Below are 17,500 nucleotides of genomic sequence, written 5' to 3'. Positions count from 1 at the left end.
CTTTCTCGCTTAGAGCAAGGAGAATGCTTTAGATTATTAGTGCGCTTTTGGTGATTAAGGCATCTTCGATCTTTTGGCCTTGCAGTATCATAAACGACAAAGACACTCAACAATGAAAGAGTTAAAGTTTACATCAGACGCAATGTATTGAGAGCCTCTTCAAGACACAATGAATCAAATTACATCCTACCTTTTATGCTGTTGCTGAGTAAGGAAGGCAGTTCCTTATTATTCCTTAACAGTGTGCACAGAGAAGCAATGATCAACAACGCTATGATAGCAAAACATAAATTTCGCTTCATCGTTAAAGCTACGACAGAAACAAAGCCCCAGTGACACTTTGAAATTTGATCATGTGTCACAAGTCTTACACGAAGGGGGTAGGTTAGAGACGTGTGAGTAAACATCGGACAGTCTTAATTGCGTCTGCCGGGAGGAAAGGGGGGGGGATAGTCCCGTATATGAATTATATCGGTGTGTGACTCGGTAAAAGGGATGTTTGTTACGCACTTTAGAAATGCAGTGGTCAAAACATAAGGTCATCGTTTTTGACGATAGAGATCAGATTGTTCAATTGAGTTAAATTTTGGCGACCAGTGCAATCGAAAAAGCAATACGACGTGGGTGACTCTTTGGAAAATCTGGTACCAAGTCTGAAATAAATCCCGGATCGCGAAGGTAAGCTTATCACTTTCACCTTTTGTCTAGAATAACGTTGCAATGTAAAGCACCTGGATGATCTTTGGTAGCATAGGTTAAGGATCCCAGAGACCAAGCACATTCCACCAAATTGAGTAGGAGTGCCCCACCCCCCCCCCCCCCCACCCCTTTGCGTATGTGAATGCCCCTTGCAGTTAGCAGCTCGACACCAGCTTTGACAAATGCAAATCTAGCAGTTTTTCCAATTTAGTTTTTCCAATTTTGAATCTTCAGTATCCTCTCCACATCACAGTCATCATATAATACAATTTTTTTCGGTTATTAAGTTAACCCAAAGGCAATTTCTCCAAAAAAATAAAATAAAATTCTTTCATCTTTCAATCATTTTTAATACACAACATCATTTTCCACTCAACTTTGTTTGAAATGCTAGAACAATCAAAAGGGTGTTTCTCTTTGTTAGATGCGTCCCGGTAAGATTGTTCTGAACTATAAAATGCCATCCTACAGTTTAAGATCTGCTTCAACCCTGGTGTCAAGTTAAACTTGTTGAATTTAGTGATTCCAAGAGACTATAACAGACTCAAATCCCATTGGAAACGACAGTCAATTAAAGGCATTATTTTTAATGATGTGATGATCTAACTTAGGACAAAGATGGTAAGATCACTGCCTCAATCAGTCGCTCTATTAAAAATCCACAAACGGAGTAAGACAAAAATGGATGCCTACATTTTTTAATGGTACACCTGCCTTCCGTCTGTCAAAAGTTGACAGTATGCAAATACGAGCCCATTATGCTTTGCTGGGATTTACACAGTGCGGTTATCATTGAAACCGTTAATTTTAAACCGACAAGTAAAAAATTGCATGAAGGGAACTGCAGAATCTATCAATGAGCCGGCCGAATAAAGCGAGGCGGTCCGTAGAGCCAGCAGCCCGGTTAGTCTGCAGGCCGAAATTTTCTCAATTGCGCGTTAGCTTGAAATATATCAAAGGTATACCAAAGGGAACGTAGACTTGGTTCTACGGAAGTACGGACATTACGAGAGCCGATTAAAAAACATGTTACTATGGCGCTTTAATGGGTTCAAAATTCAACCTTGCGAATTTACCAAAACTTCTATACACCAAAGGTTTGAATTCATCCAATACTCGATTGAATTAATCGAAACCTGTAATTCATCAAAATGCTAACTTCATCGAAACTGTTAAATTCATCTAATACTCGATTGAATTTATCGAAACTGTTAAATTCATCTAAACGCTAAATTCACCAAACTGTTGAATTCATCGAAACCTTAAATTCAGCAAAATGAGTATTGGATGAATTCAAACCTTTGGTGTATAGACGTTTTGGCAAATTCGCAAGGTTGAATTTTGAACCCATTAAAGCGCCATAGTTACAGGCGTGGATTTCCTGAACGTATTCTGTTCGTAACCACTCAAAAGAACAAATGCATGAGGAAAGTAATGTGGGTACTTTCTGCTTTTTGTAAATCGAATGCTGTAACTGAGATCATTAATGCTCCCATTGTACCATCGGGGTTTTCAGACCTTCAACTTCACATCATTGATTTGTACATCAATAATTACTCCTGGAATTGTCGCAGTGCCGCGCGATATCTTCACTTTGCTGACTTTGCACAAGATACATATCAGTTGACTGAAAAGTTCTCACCTTTGACACGTTTGCATCTCAGTGATGGAGGGTTGTTTTATCCCACTGCTTTCCGAGAAAATAAAGGTTTATTTCCGAAGCTCCTGATTTCTATCAGTTGCATCAACAACACAACAAGTTAACCCATCGTTTATTTCCACGAATAAACAAGCTAAGGTATGCCCCGTTTCAAAAAGAAGAACCTATATTTGCGCGAACTGATTAAGTGGTGTAAATTCACTCAATGACCCCTGGTCTGCGTCGACTTCTGTCTCCGATTATTTCAGTCGAAAAGAAACACTGAGTCAGCACGAGAATTTCAACTTTTCATCTTTAATACTTCAAATGGAAGAAAAAAACTCGTTTTGCAGAGTCAAGTGACACTGACATTAAAAAGCTGTTCTGCCAATATCAACGTTGAAGGAGCGTTGCGAGAGTTTATTTCCCATAACAGTTCGTTATATTTTGATCCTGCAACTCGTAATCGTTTGACAAGGAATTTTTTAAATAAATGCAATTTAAGGTAAATGTTATATTCCCACAGCAGACTCCCAGAAAAGCGGTCAATCAAAAAACAAGAGCTTTTGTGACCGATAAGACCTTCTATGTCGAGATCCACGGTCACAAAAAAAAGCTTCCGTTAGTAGCTCAAGTTGCTTCTACAGAAAATACACTATCATAAAACAAGACACCGCACACTACGATTGCTTGATAAAATGCCTCTTTTATTTTACTGGCGTTAAAAATATACTTCCTGATTCGTGTTGTAAACACTAACTAGCAGTAAGAATATACACAGTGGCTATTCGTACGGGACCCGTACACCGTGATTATCACAAGTTCAGTAACAGTCGCAAAGTCTTGCTTCGTCTTTAATTCTTTTATATACATTGCAGCTATCAAACAACGGCGTTGATACCCTTTTAATTTCATGAAATACCTCCTTCGTTCGATGTCACCGGCTATCTGACCCGGCCTCAGTTGTGTTTCTCGCATTTGAAGGGACACTGTCCAATCTCGACCCCAGAGCTCTTCTCTTCGATCCGAGGCTCTGGTGACGAGAATGTGCCGTCTAACAACCTCGTTCCCAGGGTCCTTTCTCTACTTCGAGCTCGAAGTAGAGAAAGGACCCTGGGAACGAGGTTGGTAAGTCTAAAAGCACCCATTTCAAATAGCGCTGATTTTAAAATGGTTAGCTTTCAATAACTGCGTGGCTATGTCGTTCATAATCATTCTTAGAAGACTCCCGTATGAATAGCAAATATACATGAAGGTCCGTGTACGCGGTACGTATACGTGACATAAACACGACACCTGACTGATCGATGGACGAACAAGTTTCCCATGGATCAACGCTTCACTTGTTTTCTTGCTCGACAAAATCTCTTTTCTCCGAAAACTATTAAGCATTCTTCGTTATTCGACTGCTTACTTGAGCTTTTTCAAGTAAGTTTGAATTCGGACATTCACACGGGCAACGCTCTTCAAGCACAACGAACGACGCCAGTTTATTTTCTGTTCCGTCAGATTTTCATGTCAAATTCCATGTGTTGTACATGAAACACCTTGTTCGAACCTTTCCGTGAAACGTTCCGATGGTCGTCAGCTGGCCACAAAAATCAAACGCGTGCCGAATCATGACAAGGCCCACACTGCCACCCCTCCCCCAACACACAAAGCTCCCAGATATTGGGAGCCACATGACCAGCCGCAACCAGGGTCTCTTTCCTCAGCGACGGGGTTGTCTCCGGCCAGTTGAGATTCTTAAAAGTTGTTGTTCTCTTCGGTTTCAATGGCCCTGCAAAGTCCCTATTCCTTATTTTCAAGTATCCCACAGCACAGTTCGTTTTGGAGTGTTATTTGAGAGCATTAGAGTCATCAAAGGAGTGTGCTCGAGACCTCCAGCTCCATTCTACGGGAAATTTATTTCTCCTGCACGACATTACGCCTTGTAGAATCGAAAGTGCGTCTGACAATCATTTTTTAATTACATCTCATTTTAATTTCCAACTTCCAGTTGACTTTTTACTAGCAAGCTCTCTGCAAGCTGGAAATTGCGCCAAATACACTCATAAAACGATAGCGACATCATGTGGACAGAATTCTCTTGGTATATCTTCAACTACAACAGTACCCCAACCTATGCATATATTCTCGAGAGTGGAATTATGATAATGGTTGGTGTGATAACCGAACGGTTCTTACCGACCCAATACATGTCAATGAAATAATCATATAATATCACCCAGCGTTGAATACATGATTCTCATTACATGACATACACTGGTCTAATAGGCCACTTGCACTAAGAGGTCACGTGACCAATGCTTCCCTTAAACAGTGAGTTGTAATCTTGCTGTTGCCAAAAATTGACAGAACACATAAAAATTGTCTTACACGCGAAATTTGAGAGGAAACGCATTTAAGGGAGATATTTTATGGTACTTTGATTTTTCAACAAAGTAGCATGATTTGTCTTGGCCGCCATGTTGGAGGGCATACTCTTGCCCTCCAACATGGCGGCCAAAAGTACTTTTTGCTTATATCTTGTTAAATGTTTGATAGTTGAGTTCAGATGTGTCATAAACGTTACCACATCATCTATTCAACAATTTCCTTGAAGTTCAAGTGCAAAATTTGTGTCAGAAAGCGGTAATTCATAATTTTAAAAAATCAAGTTTTGGTCACGTGACCAGTTACGGACTTTCTCATTTTAAGCAAATGGTGCGAGTTTGAAAAACCAAATCACTATTATTTTGTTTAAGAGATGACCCACTAATAGTGTTTCGAAGGCAAAATCATGTAACTTTCATTTTCATAAAAACGATGTCACATGACCTCTTAGTGCAAGTGGCCTATTTGTTAGCGAGTGTTATTACACGTTTATAGCCCGGTCTTATGAAAAATAAATTAGCTTGTGTTTAAAAATTTTGTCTAACGGCGAATGGGTGGTCTCGTGGATATGACAGGTGAGCAAATACAAAAATATTCATTTCCCAGAATTCCTTTCCAACTGTCAGTGTCATAAAAGAATTATAACCGTATATTCAAAGCCGGTTGATACTATATTACTACCGTAACAACAGTTTCGAGAATGAGTTAGCCTGTACATGTGGGGTCGAAACATTTGGTCTTAGTTATCTAGACGACCGCTATGGACAAGCGAAATCTGACATTAATTATTTCGTTTTCATTGACGTTAAATAGATTACGATATCGGTCGCTTCGCCCGAAATGGAAGTCCATTCGTCCGGACTATTCCATAAGATGACTTTATGGAACACAATTTATCTGTACAGAGATAAACTTTAATTTTTGTTAGCACTTAGTTCTGTTACAATACTGCGTATCGGGCGAACTGGATTTCGGTGAATATGTTATCGCTGCGGGCGAAACGACGTGCTTCCATTTTAGTCTTGTGATCAGGTGACTCTGATTTTGTAAAATGTCGCAATAAATTATTACTGTCTTTGTCACAGAGTCTCATCGGTTGTCCAAACGAAGGGCTAACTTGTCCAAGTGGTTGGCATAAAACAACAAAACGAGTGTTTTGTATACAGATTTCTTTCCTAAGCTTCTAGAGATTTGATGTAATGTAAATTTTAAGACATCAATTTCCACCCGAGTAGGTTCATACATTTATTAAAACACTATCTTTGATTGGCTGGGACTGTCGTACTTCTTTTCGTCACAGCCAATCACGAAGTCTCTTTTGTAAGGTACAACCCCACTCAAATATCCACGGAGCAGTCGAAAAGCCAATTTGAGATTTTTTAGTTTTTTGCAGTTTTCCACTAAATTTTCTTCTGCTTCAAGCCTGCTCAATTGAATCTTGAGCTAATCAAGTTCGATTTTTTTGGTGTACGGTCTGAGTAAACAGCAGAAAAAGAAAAACAAAAAGGAAAAAAAGGAGGATTTACAGCAGATCCACTTTACTTTTCAATACTTTGACGATTTGGCAGCCATTTTGATCTATTTTGTTTGAAAAGATACTATGGGATGCTCCGGGGGCAAATTAATATGCATTTGCTCGCTGCGCACCCCATAACAGCTACTGAAACAATATGATTCAAAATGGCCGCCATATCGTCGACTTCCTGCCATTTTCGAAATATCAATATTCAGCTTGATAGTGAGGTATTGAGGATAAAAAAAAAAATAGAAACAAGTTGCAATGAATGTGAAAGATATTAGCATATCATCCACTTTTCTTTGTCTTTGTCCTCTAAAGCTGAATTTTAATATATCGAAAGTGCCCTCAATCAGCACATGTCAGGTGATCAATTCAATTAATCTAAGACAGAGAAAACTTAGTGGTCAACCTTAACGAAAAATAGCAAACATTTTGTGATCTACAACTGAAGTCACCCATTACATAAACGGTGAGGCTTCTTGTTTGTCAAATCACTGGAATAGATGTACTAATATCTGTGATGTGTAAAATATTCTACTTTTACATTTGCTGGGGTTCCACTTAAGACACAACCTTTAAATAAATGGATCATTCAAAGTACGAAACCATCATCACCCTTGTTACCTCAACACATTATAGTTTCCTTACGTAGTATCTATACACAGAGAAAGTCTTCTTTGCATGTCTGTACATCAGCAATAAAAATTTGGATGACCAGGATTACACCAGATGAGATCACACTTACTTTGATAAATATCAGAAAGAGTATCCTGCCTATTCTCCTAAACTTGATATGACTTGATTATTAATATAAATGTAATGAACTGTATCACTGACTCTACACTCTAGTTTACTTTTAAGTCAACAGTTCATTCCCTCTTACTGGAATCCTATTACTTTTAATAAGTATACGGTGTAAGTTGACATTGTAATTAATTTCCTACAAATAGAAGGTATACCACAGATTTCCAATGGAACTTTGCACATTCGTCTACCATGTTTAAATGATGATAAATGGGGATCTGTATTCTTAATTGTGTGGGAAGACACTGACACAATTAATGAGCCCATTTGGGCCCCTTTTGACAACAGCTGTGCACACTAAAATGCTGGTGCAAGGCTATTAAATTTTTAAGTTTCCCCTTACAAACATGTTATGGCCAAAATGCAGGGAAATATTGTACTTATCCAGGAGAAAAGATATTACCTTAGTGCAAAAAAAATTTGGCCATGTTGCCAATGAAGGTATGCCAACGAAAGAAACTACACACGGATATATTACAAATAGATGCTTATCAAAATGGAAGAGCTTGCAATCCTGGTCATACTTTAAGAGGACATGCTAACACGTGTCGAAGTTACTGTACGTGTAGTTACACAAAGACAAACTGAAAATTGCTTATTATTTGGCCTGCCTAGCAAGCATCCCTGTACCAGCAAAGAGCTGTGAGGTGATCTTTTCAGCAACATGGACATGCAAAAGTTGGGTCCCAACTTTCATATGGCCAGAATGCAGAAAAAAGTCACTTTGGAGCTGGTACATAAATGCTCTCTACACAAGCTATATTCATTATTACAAAACAAATCTGCTGTCATTTACAACACAGAGAAAGCAACACTATATGGTACAAGTACATGACATAATAACAACAATATTTCTTTTATGGATAAAAAGGGTTGTGTGTTTCAAAGAACAGTCTCCACTTCTTACTTGTAACCCTTAGTAAAATACTAAAACCTAATTTACAATTATATCATTGCAATTAATTAATTACTAAATATGCATTCAAAAATAAGTTACCCACAGGATAAAAACAAGTCTTGGCAATTATTGCATTTGTACAGCAACTTTACATATGAAGGTAAATGTATTCACTTGAAGTACTCTTCAGCAGTTTGTAAAGGATATACACATAATGGCCGCTCTCTTTGACTAGGGGTAATTACTTGAAACATTTAATGTAATCTTGCAGTTCTGCAAAGTAAAAAAACAAACAAAAAGGGAGATACAATTAAATGAAAATAACCAAAGGGCTTCCCAACACAATATGCCAAGAGACTTCAGTGCATTTAACGACCACGAGTGGCCTATTTCCACCAGGTGACAAACCACTGTTTTGCAAAGTGTACACGAGAGACAATGGAATATAAAAGCCAAGACACAATTCTCCTTGTAATGTAATCTATTTGACCCTATATTTGTCTGACCTCCCAATGCACTTACTTAGCATCTTCATGATATTACCAGGCCCTATATCTCTTAAGTTCATTTTCTCAGATTGTACTGTAAGTTATCACATGGTGTGCATTTTTCCAGTTCAATTAATGAGGGAGTGAAAAGCATAAGGGAAAAAAAATTAAACTTGCTTTTAGCCTGGACCTGAGTTCGTAAAGTCAGCATTTTGTAACTTAATATTTAGGTCAGCACTGTCACTGTCTTCCTGTGGACAGATGACCTGTATAATTTTCATTAAAAGCTGAACAAGCAGAAGGATAGTATAAAGTAACAGGAGAATCACTTGAGAGAACAAAGCTCTGTTGAAACTACAATAGCCACTAAGAAAAAAATTTAGCAATCCTCAATGCCGAATGAACACACTGCAAAAGGGCCAGACCTAAGTTGTTCTTACCCAAGTCTATCCAAACGGAATTGATCCTCAGTGGCAGCATCTGTGAGCTCAGGCTCTTGACCAGACAGCATTTGAAAGCCTTCCACATCTAATGGATCAAGAACAACCTTTTGAAAAGGATCCTCATTTGAGTATATCCCTTCTGGGTCATCTCCACCAATATGAGCCATGGCTGTACTTATATCTTTAGCAAAGTCTGGTTTTTGACTCTCATCATCAATTTCAGTCACAATTAAATCAGGAACCCGTGAAGTGCCACCATAAAAATGTGCTAAGCTGGGCATGCCTTGTGGGATGCTTGTCGGTGTTTGTGACAGCAAACTTTGGAAGGGAAGTTGCATAGATGAATTTGACATTGGTCGATGCATTGAAATTTGTTCGAGTTGTTGTTGTAATGATTGTTGTAAGGTAGTTGGCTGCTGTGATGGCTGTTGCAGTTGATGTTGTTTAAAATAGAAGTCAGCATTAAGCACAGAAACTGGACTATTTGGAATGTTGCCAAAGAGAGGAGTTATGGGCGCCGAAGAAGTTGGAGATAATGTTGGTGAAGCACTGGTGGTTATTGGTGCATTACCATGCGAACTGTAATCATTATTTCCAATATTCCCTTGTGGATACAGCTGGAACTGTTGTAATCTGTCTTCAAGAGGAGAGAGATTTGCATCCATTACTGGCATATATGGGGATTTTCTGAATTGCTGTTGACTGCTGTGATGTCGTCTAGCCACAGGGTTCTGTCTTTGAGACATTGTAAAAGGCTGCGTTGGTGACAATGCTTGATTCACTTGTTCTTCTGGGTCGATGGGCGTTGGGAGAGGAGACGGGATGTGCAGGTTTGTCAGGTCAGGAAGTGAGCCACCAGTATTGGCAGCGCCAATCTGTAAGCTAGGACCTGTAGGTGTCATTTGCTCTGGTGATGGGTACATCCTAAAAACAAGAATATTTGTTAACGGTACCTTTCTCAGTAATAAATCATAGAGGACTTACAGATTTCACACTATTTTAACTACTTGCCCCTAAAGGGTTCCCCAGTGACCAGTAAAATAATTCAGTGGCCATTTAAGAAGGTAAGGGGTTATTCCACACCTCTTCATATTTTCTCAGAGTTCTTTAAGTAGACACTGCATACTTAAGTGATTGACAGCTTTATTACAGTCTTTTACTTTATTGGTTAATGTACCACTTTCGATCCATTAAAATTCAGTCTAAAACAAAAGACATCATCTCAAGGCTCTGGGGAATAAATACATGTATAAGGATTTGTACGAGTTTATTCCTCAGAGCCTCAAGATGATGCCTTTTGTTTTGGATTATTGTAGCATGACTTGTAACCCAAAGCTCAACAAAAGGTGGCCAGCTACCAAGAAAAGGCTGGTTTTCGGAAGGCAGTTTTTGTCACCCTCTCCTCCCTCCCCTCACAGTCGTTTCGTTATCTCGCCCACATCTATTCCATGCACTTCCAATAAGGTGTACGATACCCATTTCTGGCGACAACATCTACCGCCTGCGAGCAGGCCTTCGAGTGCCCTGATGTTTGTTTCACCATCTCAGTAGCTTTGTAACATGGTAAAACTTTTCTCAAGTTGGAGGGTTATTTACATGTATCGAGCCACATTTCGAAACACTTTGGTGTTCTTTTTGTCCACTAGGTTAATATTATTTCAAATAGGAAGATTTCATTTTCAACATGGCTCAAATAAAAACAAAAAAACTTCCTCAAGTAAACTGAAATACTTGTGTCACAAAATTCATCTAGTTTCTTTTTGTCCACTGCAACTGAAAAGAACTCTTACAAATATGACATTGACTTTTAGAAACATTAATTTATTACAATGTACATGTATTCCATCAATCTGAATTTCAGCTCTTTAGCCAGAAATGAAGAAAAATCACTTTTTAGGCATGGGAAATGGTACACAATCTTGACTTATACACGAGTAAATGTGGTAAGAAATACCCTGAATTTTGGACAAAATTATTTTTATAGTAAAAATATCTGGCTTATCTACCCGTTTTTTGGCAATGCCCCTCCTTTAAAAGAGATTTCTTGGTCAAAGGAGCCTTTGTGAAGTTTCACTTAATACATTAAATATATTTTGATGTGGAATATTTTGTTTCATTTTAGGATATATCAACTTCACAATTTATTTGAACAGTGGAATGAACAATAAAACAAAGTTAGGGAGATCATCCCCATGGAAGGAAAGAAATGAAAAAACACAAATGCGACAATCTTACATTCCAGGGACTTCACACGACTTTGGCCTTGATGGGCTGCGAGCCTGGTACATGTAAATGAGAGAGATTTTCTTAAGAAAGAGCATAAGCTTGAATAAGAATCAATTTTAAAAATTGTGATTATTGCATCCAATTTACTTTTAAAACTCTTCTCAATTCATACATTTATATATTATTCATTACAGGATTTACAGGGTTTCACATAAATGCAAAAACCAGAAACAAGGATAACAAAATTGTTAAGCTGTAAAGTGAGATCTGGCATTTTTGAAAAAAAAAATTGGAGTTACAATGGACCATTCACAAAAGTTAGAGGTTCACCCCTGCTATTGCAAAAATTTATTTCACCCCCAAAAATTACGTTTTGTTAAATGGCAGTCTACAAGGCCTGCTCATTCAAGCATTTACAAACAGGAGTCAACTCTTTTTGTGTTTTTGTTTCAAGCACTAATAGCCTACTCTGCCTCACCTTTCTCATTTCATTAGATGGAAATATTTTTTCTGAAAAAGAGGAATAATATCAATTATTGATATGTTAATCTCATCCAATGGGCAAGATAAACAGTGATGCTAAACAGTTTTAGAAAAACTGCAAAATCCATGCTTTGATAATGCTGCTTGCCAAGTTTCAAAGGCAAACTGCTTAAAAACTTATGTAATATTATTAAAATCAGAAGCAATATAAATTAATGGTAATAATGATAACAAAAAATATCATAACCTGATGTACGAAACACATTTGACTTAAATGTATCTCAACGTGGCTGAAAAAGCGAGACACAACTGCTTCATGGGAAACATTGGCATGGCAATGGCATTGTGATGCAAGCAAGATGTCCTTAGTGAGTTCCCAGATAATTCCACCCATTCTCTTGTAAGAGTGACATGCAGATTTTACTCTACAGGTGTAATTCCAGACAACTATACTGGTCGATGGGAAAACCAAGCTTATGGGAGAAACGGTTGACAACATCTACAGTTTTGTACTTCCACTCAAAAATTATGTCCCCTTTGCCTCTTCCCCTCTAAGGAGTGACTCACATAGATGGTACTCAATCTAACAACAGATGTTCTTACTCGCAAATGGCATAGACTGCAAGCAGTCCCTTCATAAATCAGTCGAACGGCCCACTTTTCTGAGGCAGTCATGTTTTGAAACAGGACTCAAACAGTTCCTATTGTTTAATCAAGGAGTGAACCACTTTCTCAAAACTTGGATCAGGTATGAATAACGGACACTGTTCCACTTTGGTGATTTTGGGGAGTAATGAGAATCGAGTTAAGCTTGAATGAAGCGAGTTTTGATCGTCAACTCAATTCTCATGAGGACTGAGTAGAGACTGTCAACTTACTATTGCACAGTACTCATATATTTTTTATTTTCTTCATGATAAGAGGCAAATCATAAGTTGAACAACCTGTAGTCACAATCCAAATCTAAAAAAAGTTCTTTGTATTGATCCTGAAAAGCATCCCAAGTTCAACTAACTGTATGACCAGAGTCAAGGCTGTTTGTTTTGTCTAGATTTAGTTAATTTAACTTGACCGAATTTCTACCACCCCAACATGAAAAATTGTAATAGATCTTTAAGCATGACACTGACACATAGACAGGACAAAACCCAGGTAAAACCTACAAGTAATGGATTACGATAACATCCACACAGCCACTGGTATTGTCCCCAGGATCTGAGTTGTGCATGTATATGCAGGCAATGGCTGGCAAGGTTTGGTTGACTTATTTTAATAGTCACACTTGAAGATATGACAAAGAGACTTACGTAACATAATTCTTAGACTACCTTTGCAACATTGGCCATTTCTCTCAAAGCAGGTAAAAGATTTCTGACTTATAAGAGGTAAAGAAATGTCCTGTTTGAGGCTGTGTTTAAAGGCAAATCTCACTATGATGACAGGAAATAGGTCTATAAATTGAACATCTTATGTTGTCTGCCATATTGAATTTGAAAATGAGAATTTTCAGCACACCATGTAAGTGCAAGCAAGCAACTGGTGACTACCAACACAAACTGTTAAAGTGCAGGGCTTGAAATTGCGACCAGTACAATTTTTGTGACTAAAATAACCAGAAATCTGCAACTTGTTTTCACCTTCACCATTATGAAATAAAAGGGTTACCAGTTACCACTTTTGCTAAAATAAAGGAAATGAAGAAAGAGATTTGCTTTTTGTCATGAAATTTCTTTCAATCTGAAGATAAAAGTTGTAACATAATTTAGTTGTGATGTTACATGCATGACAGCATTCCACCATTTTCAGCAGTTTCTTTACTCCAGGCTCATATTTTGTGAACTTGTGACTTAAGGAGGCTCAAAATAGTTTCTTTTCACATAAATAAAGATATTCTGTTCTTGGATATAGTTAGAGGGTCTATTATACTCTGGCAGTTTAAGCCAATTTGAGTGTTGGTCTACCCCAGGCTCATATTTATTCCTCTTATTAAACCCCATAGCTTATCTGGAATGCTGCTCTAGCTCTGCTGGAAAATAACAATCCTCACCTTTTGGCTTCACCTCTGCCCGCATAACACTATCATGAAGCGCAGAGTCTGATGCAATTCTGTCATCAAAAAGTAAACAAAATCTGTAAGTCACTTTGATTCTGCAATGGATCAGTATTACTTAACAATCCAAGAGAAGTAATGTCCAGTTCAATTAATGCAGACCCTCATTCCCAGATCTCTAAAGTCTGTGTTCTACATTTTATGACAATAAAGATAGTGGCAATAATATGATCCTTGCAGTCATGAACGCAATTTTAGCAATTGCCTAGAGAAGCCTCAAAAATTCAGGACTTCAACGGGGTTTGAACTTGTGACTTCGCGATGCCAGTACAATACTCTAACCAACTGAGCTAGGAAGCTGCTGATAAGTTTCTTTTGTTCCTCATAGCAACTGGTTCAACCACAAGCACCCCAAGCTCAGTATAAGAGAATATAAGGATTTGTATGGGAAGACAAGACCTGAGACCTGAGACCTGACAAGATACTGAAGTTAGGGGAAATCCTTCCAGAGATTCCAGTTATTATACCACAACAGAGAAAATTTTCCCGGGAGAGTTTCTCTGAGTTGTCAAATTTTGTAAACATGAGGACCACTTGGGACAATTTGATCTAAGGAGACCCCGAAAGTGTGGATGGCAAATTGCGGTCTAGTACCCCTGCGAGTCTTTTGACTTGGTAACCAAGTGGAAACTTAGTATTTTACTATAACTGTTGACAACCAATGAAACGATAATGGCTTAATTCACACCAAATCTGACAAAAAAAAACACACAGGAAGGAAGTGACCCACAATGGCAATAAGCTAAGGTTAGGCTTTCTCATTGAGAATTTTTTCATAAAATTATCTTGTCAGGTCTCAGGTCTTGTCTTCCCATACAAATCCTCATGTTCCCTCATACTGAGATTGGGGTGCCTGTGGTACAACTGCCACCTACAGTTGTGCCAGTTATCTCTACAAAGTACTGCAAGTCCACAGCTTATCACAGTCCATTTGAGACCATGCAAAATGCACCTGTATCAGCTAAGCCCATAGCTACAATCCTGGTCAAAAGTTGTTGGGAAGGTTGCGTGCATCACTTCACTTCACACCTAATTCACACCTAACTATTGGTTAAATTATTTGGGAAAGAGCATGCTCTTGAGGCCCCCCTCCCCCATATTCAATGTTGGAAGAAAAGTCACCATTTTGTTTGGTGCAAAATCCAACATTGATAAGGAGGGGGGGGGGGGGGCTATCTCAAAAGTGACGCTACCTTCCCAACACTTTTGTCCAGGATTGTAGCACAGATGAGATGATTATTTTTTAAATGGAGAACAAGGAGGCAGCTTTTTCAAGACTGAGGTCACAGTTTTTTGCTATACAGACCGACACTTAGCTGATAAATTACTTTTTTTACTTCCTCTCTCTCTCTCTTCCTCTCAGAAATCAGTTTTTTCATTGTTGACTTGCACCGCACTTGATAGCGAATGCAGTAAGCGACTTACAAACTGAACGTTCCAAAGAGAAATATTTTTATTTGAATCCTATTTCCATGCCTTAATTAAGGTCTTAGGGTCTTAAGGTTATAGTTTTTTCCTATACAGACCGACACTTAGTAGTCTTAAGGTTGAATAGAGGTTCAACTATTAAGGCATGCGCACTGGATCCACTTCCAGTAAGTATCATGCGGCAATGCTATTCTAGTCTTGTTCCTGTATTCAGAACGGTGATTAATTTGTCATTGTCATCTGGATTGCGGCCCAAGGAACTTAAGGTTGCGCTGCTATTACCTCTTCTTAAGAAATTAAATGCAGATTTTGAGCAGTTTAGTAACTTTCGCCCTGTGTCAAATTTAAAGTTCCTATCTCAATTGATAGAGAAAACAGTGTTTGTGCAATTGAATAACTACCTTGGCGAAAAATAATGATCTACATGAGCCTCTTCAATCGGTGTACAAGATTTTCCACAGCACCGAGACTGCGCTTCTCACCGTAACAAATGACATTATGCTGTCATTGGACAAGCGCGAGAATGTTTTCCTTGTTTTATTGGATTTGTCGGCGGCATTTGATACCATTAACCATACCTTGTTGCTGGCATGAATGCAGAAATCATTTGGCATCAGAGGAACTGTGCTACGATGGTTTAATTCTTATCTTTCTCAAAGAACTCAGTTTGTTTGAGATGAATTCTATGGTACAAGATCTTCCCGTGGGAGTTCCCCAAGGTTCAGTTCTGGGACCTTTACTCTACCTTCTATATACCGCACCACTTGCAAAAGTGATAAGATCTTATGGCTTGGATTATCATCTATACACCGACCATACTCAGTTATATTTTGCATTCTAATCGGCGGATGTGGACGCTACTAAATCGAGGGTCGAGAACTGCATTTCTGCTATTTGTCGTTGAATGGATCTTAATGAATTGAAACTAAACCACGACAAGACGGAGGTCATGCTCATCCACTCAAAGTATCACATATGGTCCCTCTCCATCCTTTCAGTCCTTATGTGTTGGTGATGAGAGCGTGGCTGCCTCTCAGTCGGCTAAGAGTCTTGGTGTTATCTTTGATGAGCACATATCTTTTCATGCACAGGTGTCTAGCATCTGTAGATCATCATTTTATCATCTCAGGAACTTATCTAGAATTTGGAAGTATCTCACTAAAGAATCTGCAGCAGTTGTTGTTCACGCATTTGTCACATTGAAACTAGATTATTGTAATGCATTATTATATGGCCTGCCTAAATATCAGTTACAAAGATTGCAGTATGTACAAAACACTGCGGCTAGAGTTGTGTTGCAAATGAGTAGGTTTCAGCATATCACACCTGTTTTGTGCGAGCTTCACTGGCTGCCAATTCAATACCGTATGATTTTCAAGATTCTGCTTTTAGTGTATAAAGCACTGAATGGGACATCGCCTAGCTTTTTAGCTCAGAAACTACATTATCGTTCTCATACTAGATCAATGAGGTCTGTTAGTAATGAACTTTTAATGCAACCTAGATCGTATACCAAGACCTATGGAGACAGAGCATTTGCTGTTCATGCACCAAGAGAATAGAACCTAATACCTAGATGAAATTCGGAAGTCTAACACCATTTCGAGTTCTAAAAGATCACTTAAGACGTACTTGTTTACTAATTAAATTTAGTAATAACAGATCATTGTTTCTATAGATTTGTATATTATTGCTTTAACTTTAATTTTTCCTTTTTTAATCATTGTAATCTCGAGTTTTAATAAGATAACTTAAGATGTACTTGTTTATTAAATTTAGTAATAACAGATCATTGTTTCTATTGATTTGCATATAATTATTGCTTTAGTTTTAATTTTTCCTTTTTTTAAATCATTGTAAATATAATAAGATATGGTTGTAAATTTGCATATATTTATTAATAATGTTGTTTATATGCATGATTGTAAAGCACCTTGAACATAGAATAAGAGCACTATATATAGAAATAAAGTTATTATTATTATTTAGTATGCCTCAAGTCTAATAATAAATCTGTTTTGAAACACTTGTAAACCAATTTGGTGTCAAAAAATGAAAATTTAAGGTCATTACACAAGCTCATGCAACCAGGGCTAGGATTCTTCCTGGGTTAACGGGGAAGATAGAAAAATTCCACCTGCTCCCAGAGCCAATCAAATTGCAGGATTCACAGAATTCCGCCCTGATAAAAGTCAGACCGCTACAAACGTTTGCAAATTAAAACGACGTTCTTGTCAAGAGTGAAAAATGAACCAAAATAATTACAATACTTTTGAAACCAAAAAAAGAATCATGCCAATTGAGTAATGTTTAATTTTTTACTGCAGTGGCTTTGTAAACAGATCTCTGTGAAATTCTAGAGAATCGCCGAATTGCTGTGTGAAATC

General features: G+C 38.0%; 2 protein-coding genes across 5 annotated transcripts in view; both read right to left on the bottom strand.

The window, feature by feature from the left end:
• LOC137990641 (uncharacterized) overlaps positions 1-398 on the bottom strand; it is a 10,027-nt gene extending 9,629 nt beyond the window's left edge. The window contains exon 1 of one of the 2 annotated variants that reach the window (XM_068835760.1): positions 191-398. In XM_068835760.1, coding sequence (XP_068691861.1) covers positions 191-302 — 112 coding nt within the window. In that variant the 5' untranslated portion in view covers positions 303-398. The remainder of the gene's footprint in view (positions 1-190) is intronic. The other variant, XM_068835758.1, reaches the window with a different exon arrangement.
• Positions 399-5,606: 5,208 nt separating this feature from the next.
• LOC137992790 (CREB-regulated transcription coactivator 1-like) overlaps positions 5,607-17,500 on the bottom strand; it is a 19,678-nt gene continuing 7,784 nt past the window's right edge. For all 3 annotated transcript variants that reach the window (XM_068838308.1, XM_068838310.1, XM_068838309.1), the window contains 5 exons: positions 13,623-13,681; positions 11,571-11,602; positions 11,102-11,145; positions 8,864-9,790; positions 5,607-8,208 (listed from right to left, as the gene is read on the bottom strand). In XM_068838308.1, the coding sequence (XP_068694409.1) occupies positions 8,190-8,208; positions 8,864-9,790; positions 11,102-11,145; positions 11,571-11,602; positions 13,623-13,681 (1,081 nt within the window). In that variant the 3' untranslated portion in view covers positions 5,607-8,189. The remainder of the gene's footprint in view (positions 8,209-8,863; positions 9,791-11,101; positions 11,146-11,570; positions 11,603-13,622; positions 13,682-17,500) is intronic.

This window comes from Montipora foliosa, chromosome 2 (genome assembly GCF_036669935.1).
Source record: "Montipora foliosa isolate CH-2021 chromosome 2, ASM3666993v2, whole genome shotgun sequence".
In the NCBI taxonomy this organism is placed as follows: domain Eukaryota; kingdom Metazoa; phylum Cnidaria; class Anthozoa; order Scleractinia; family Acroporidae; genus Montipora; species Montipora foliosa.
Note: the sequence above shows the minus strand (reverse complement) of the source record. Positions and strands in the feature narration are given on the sequence as shown.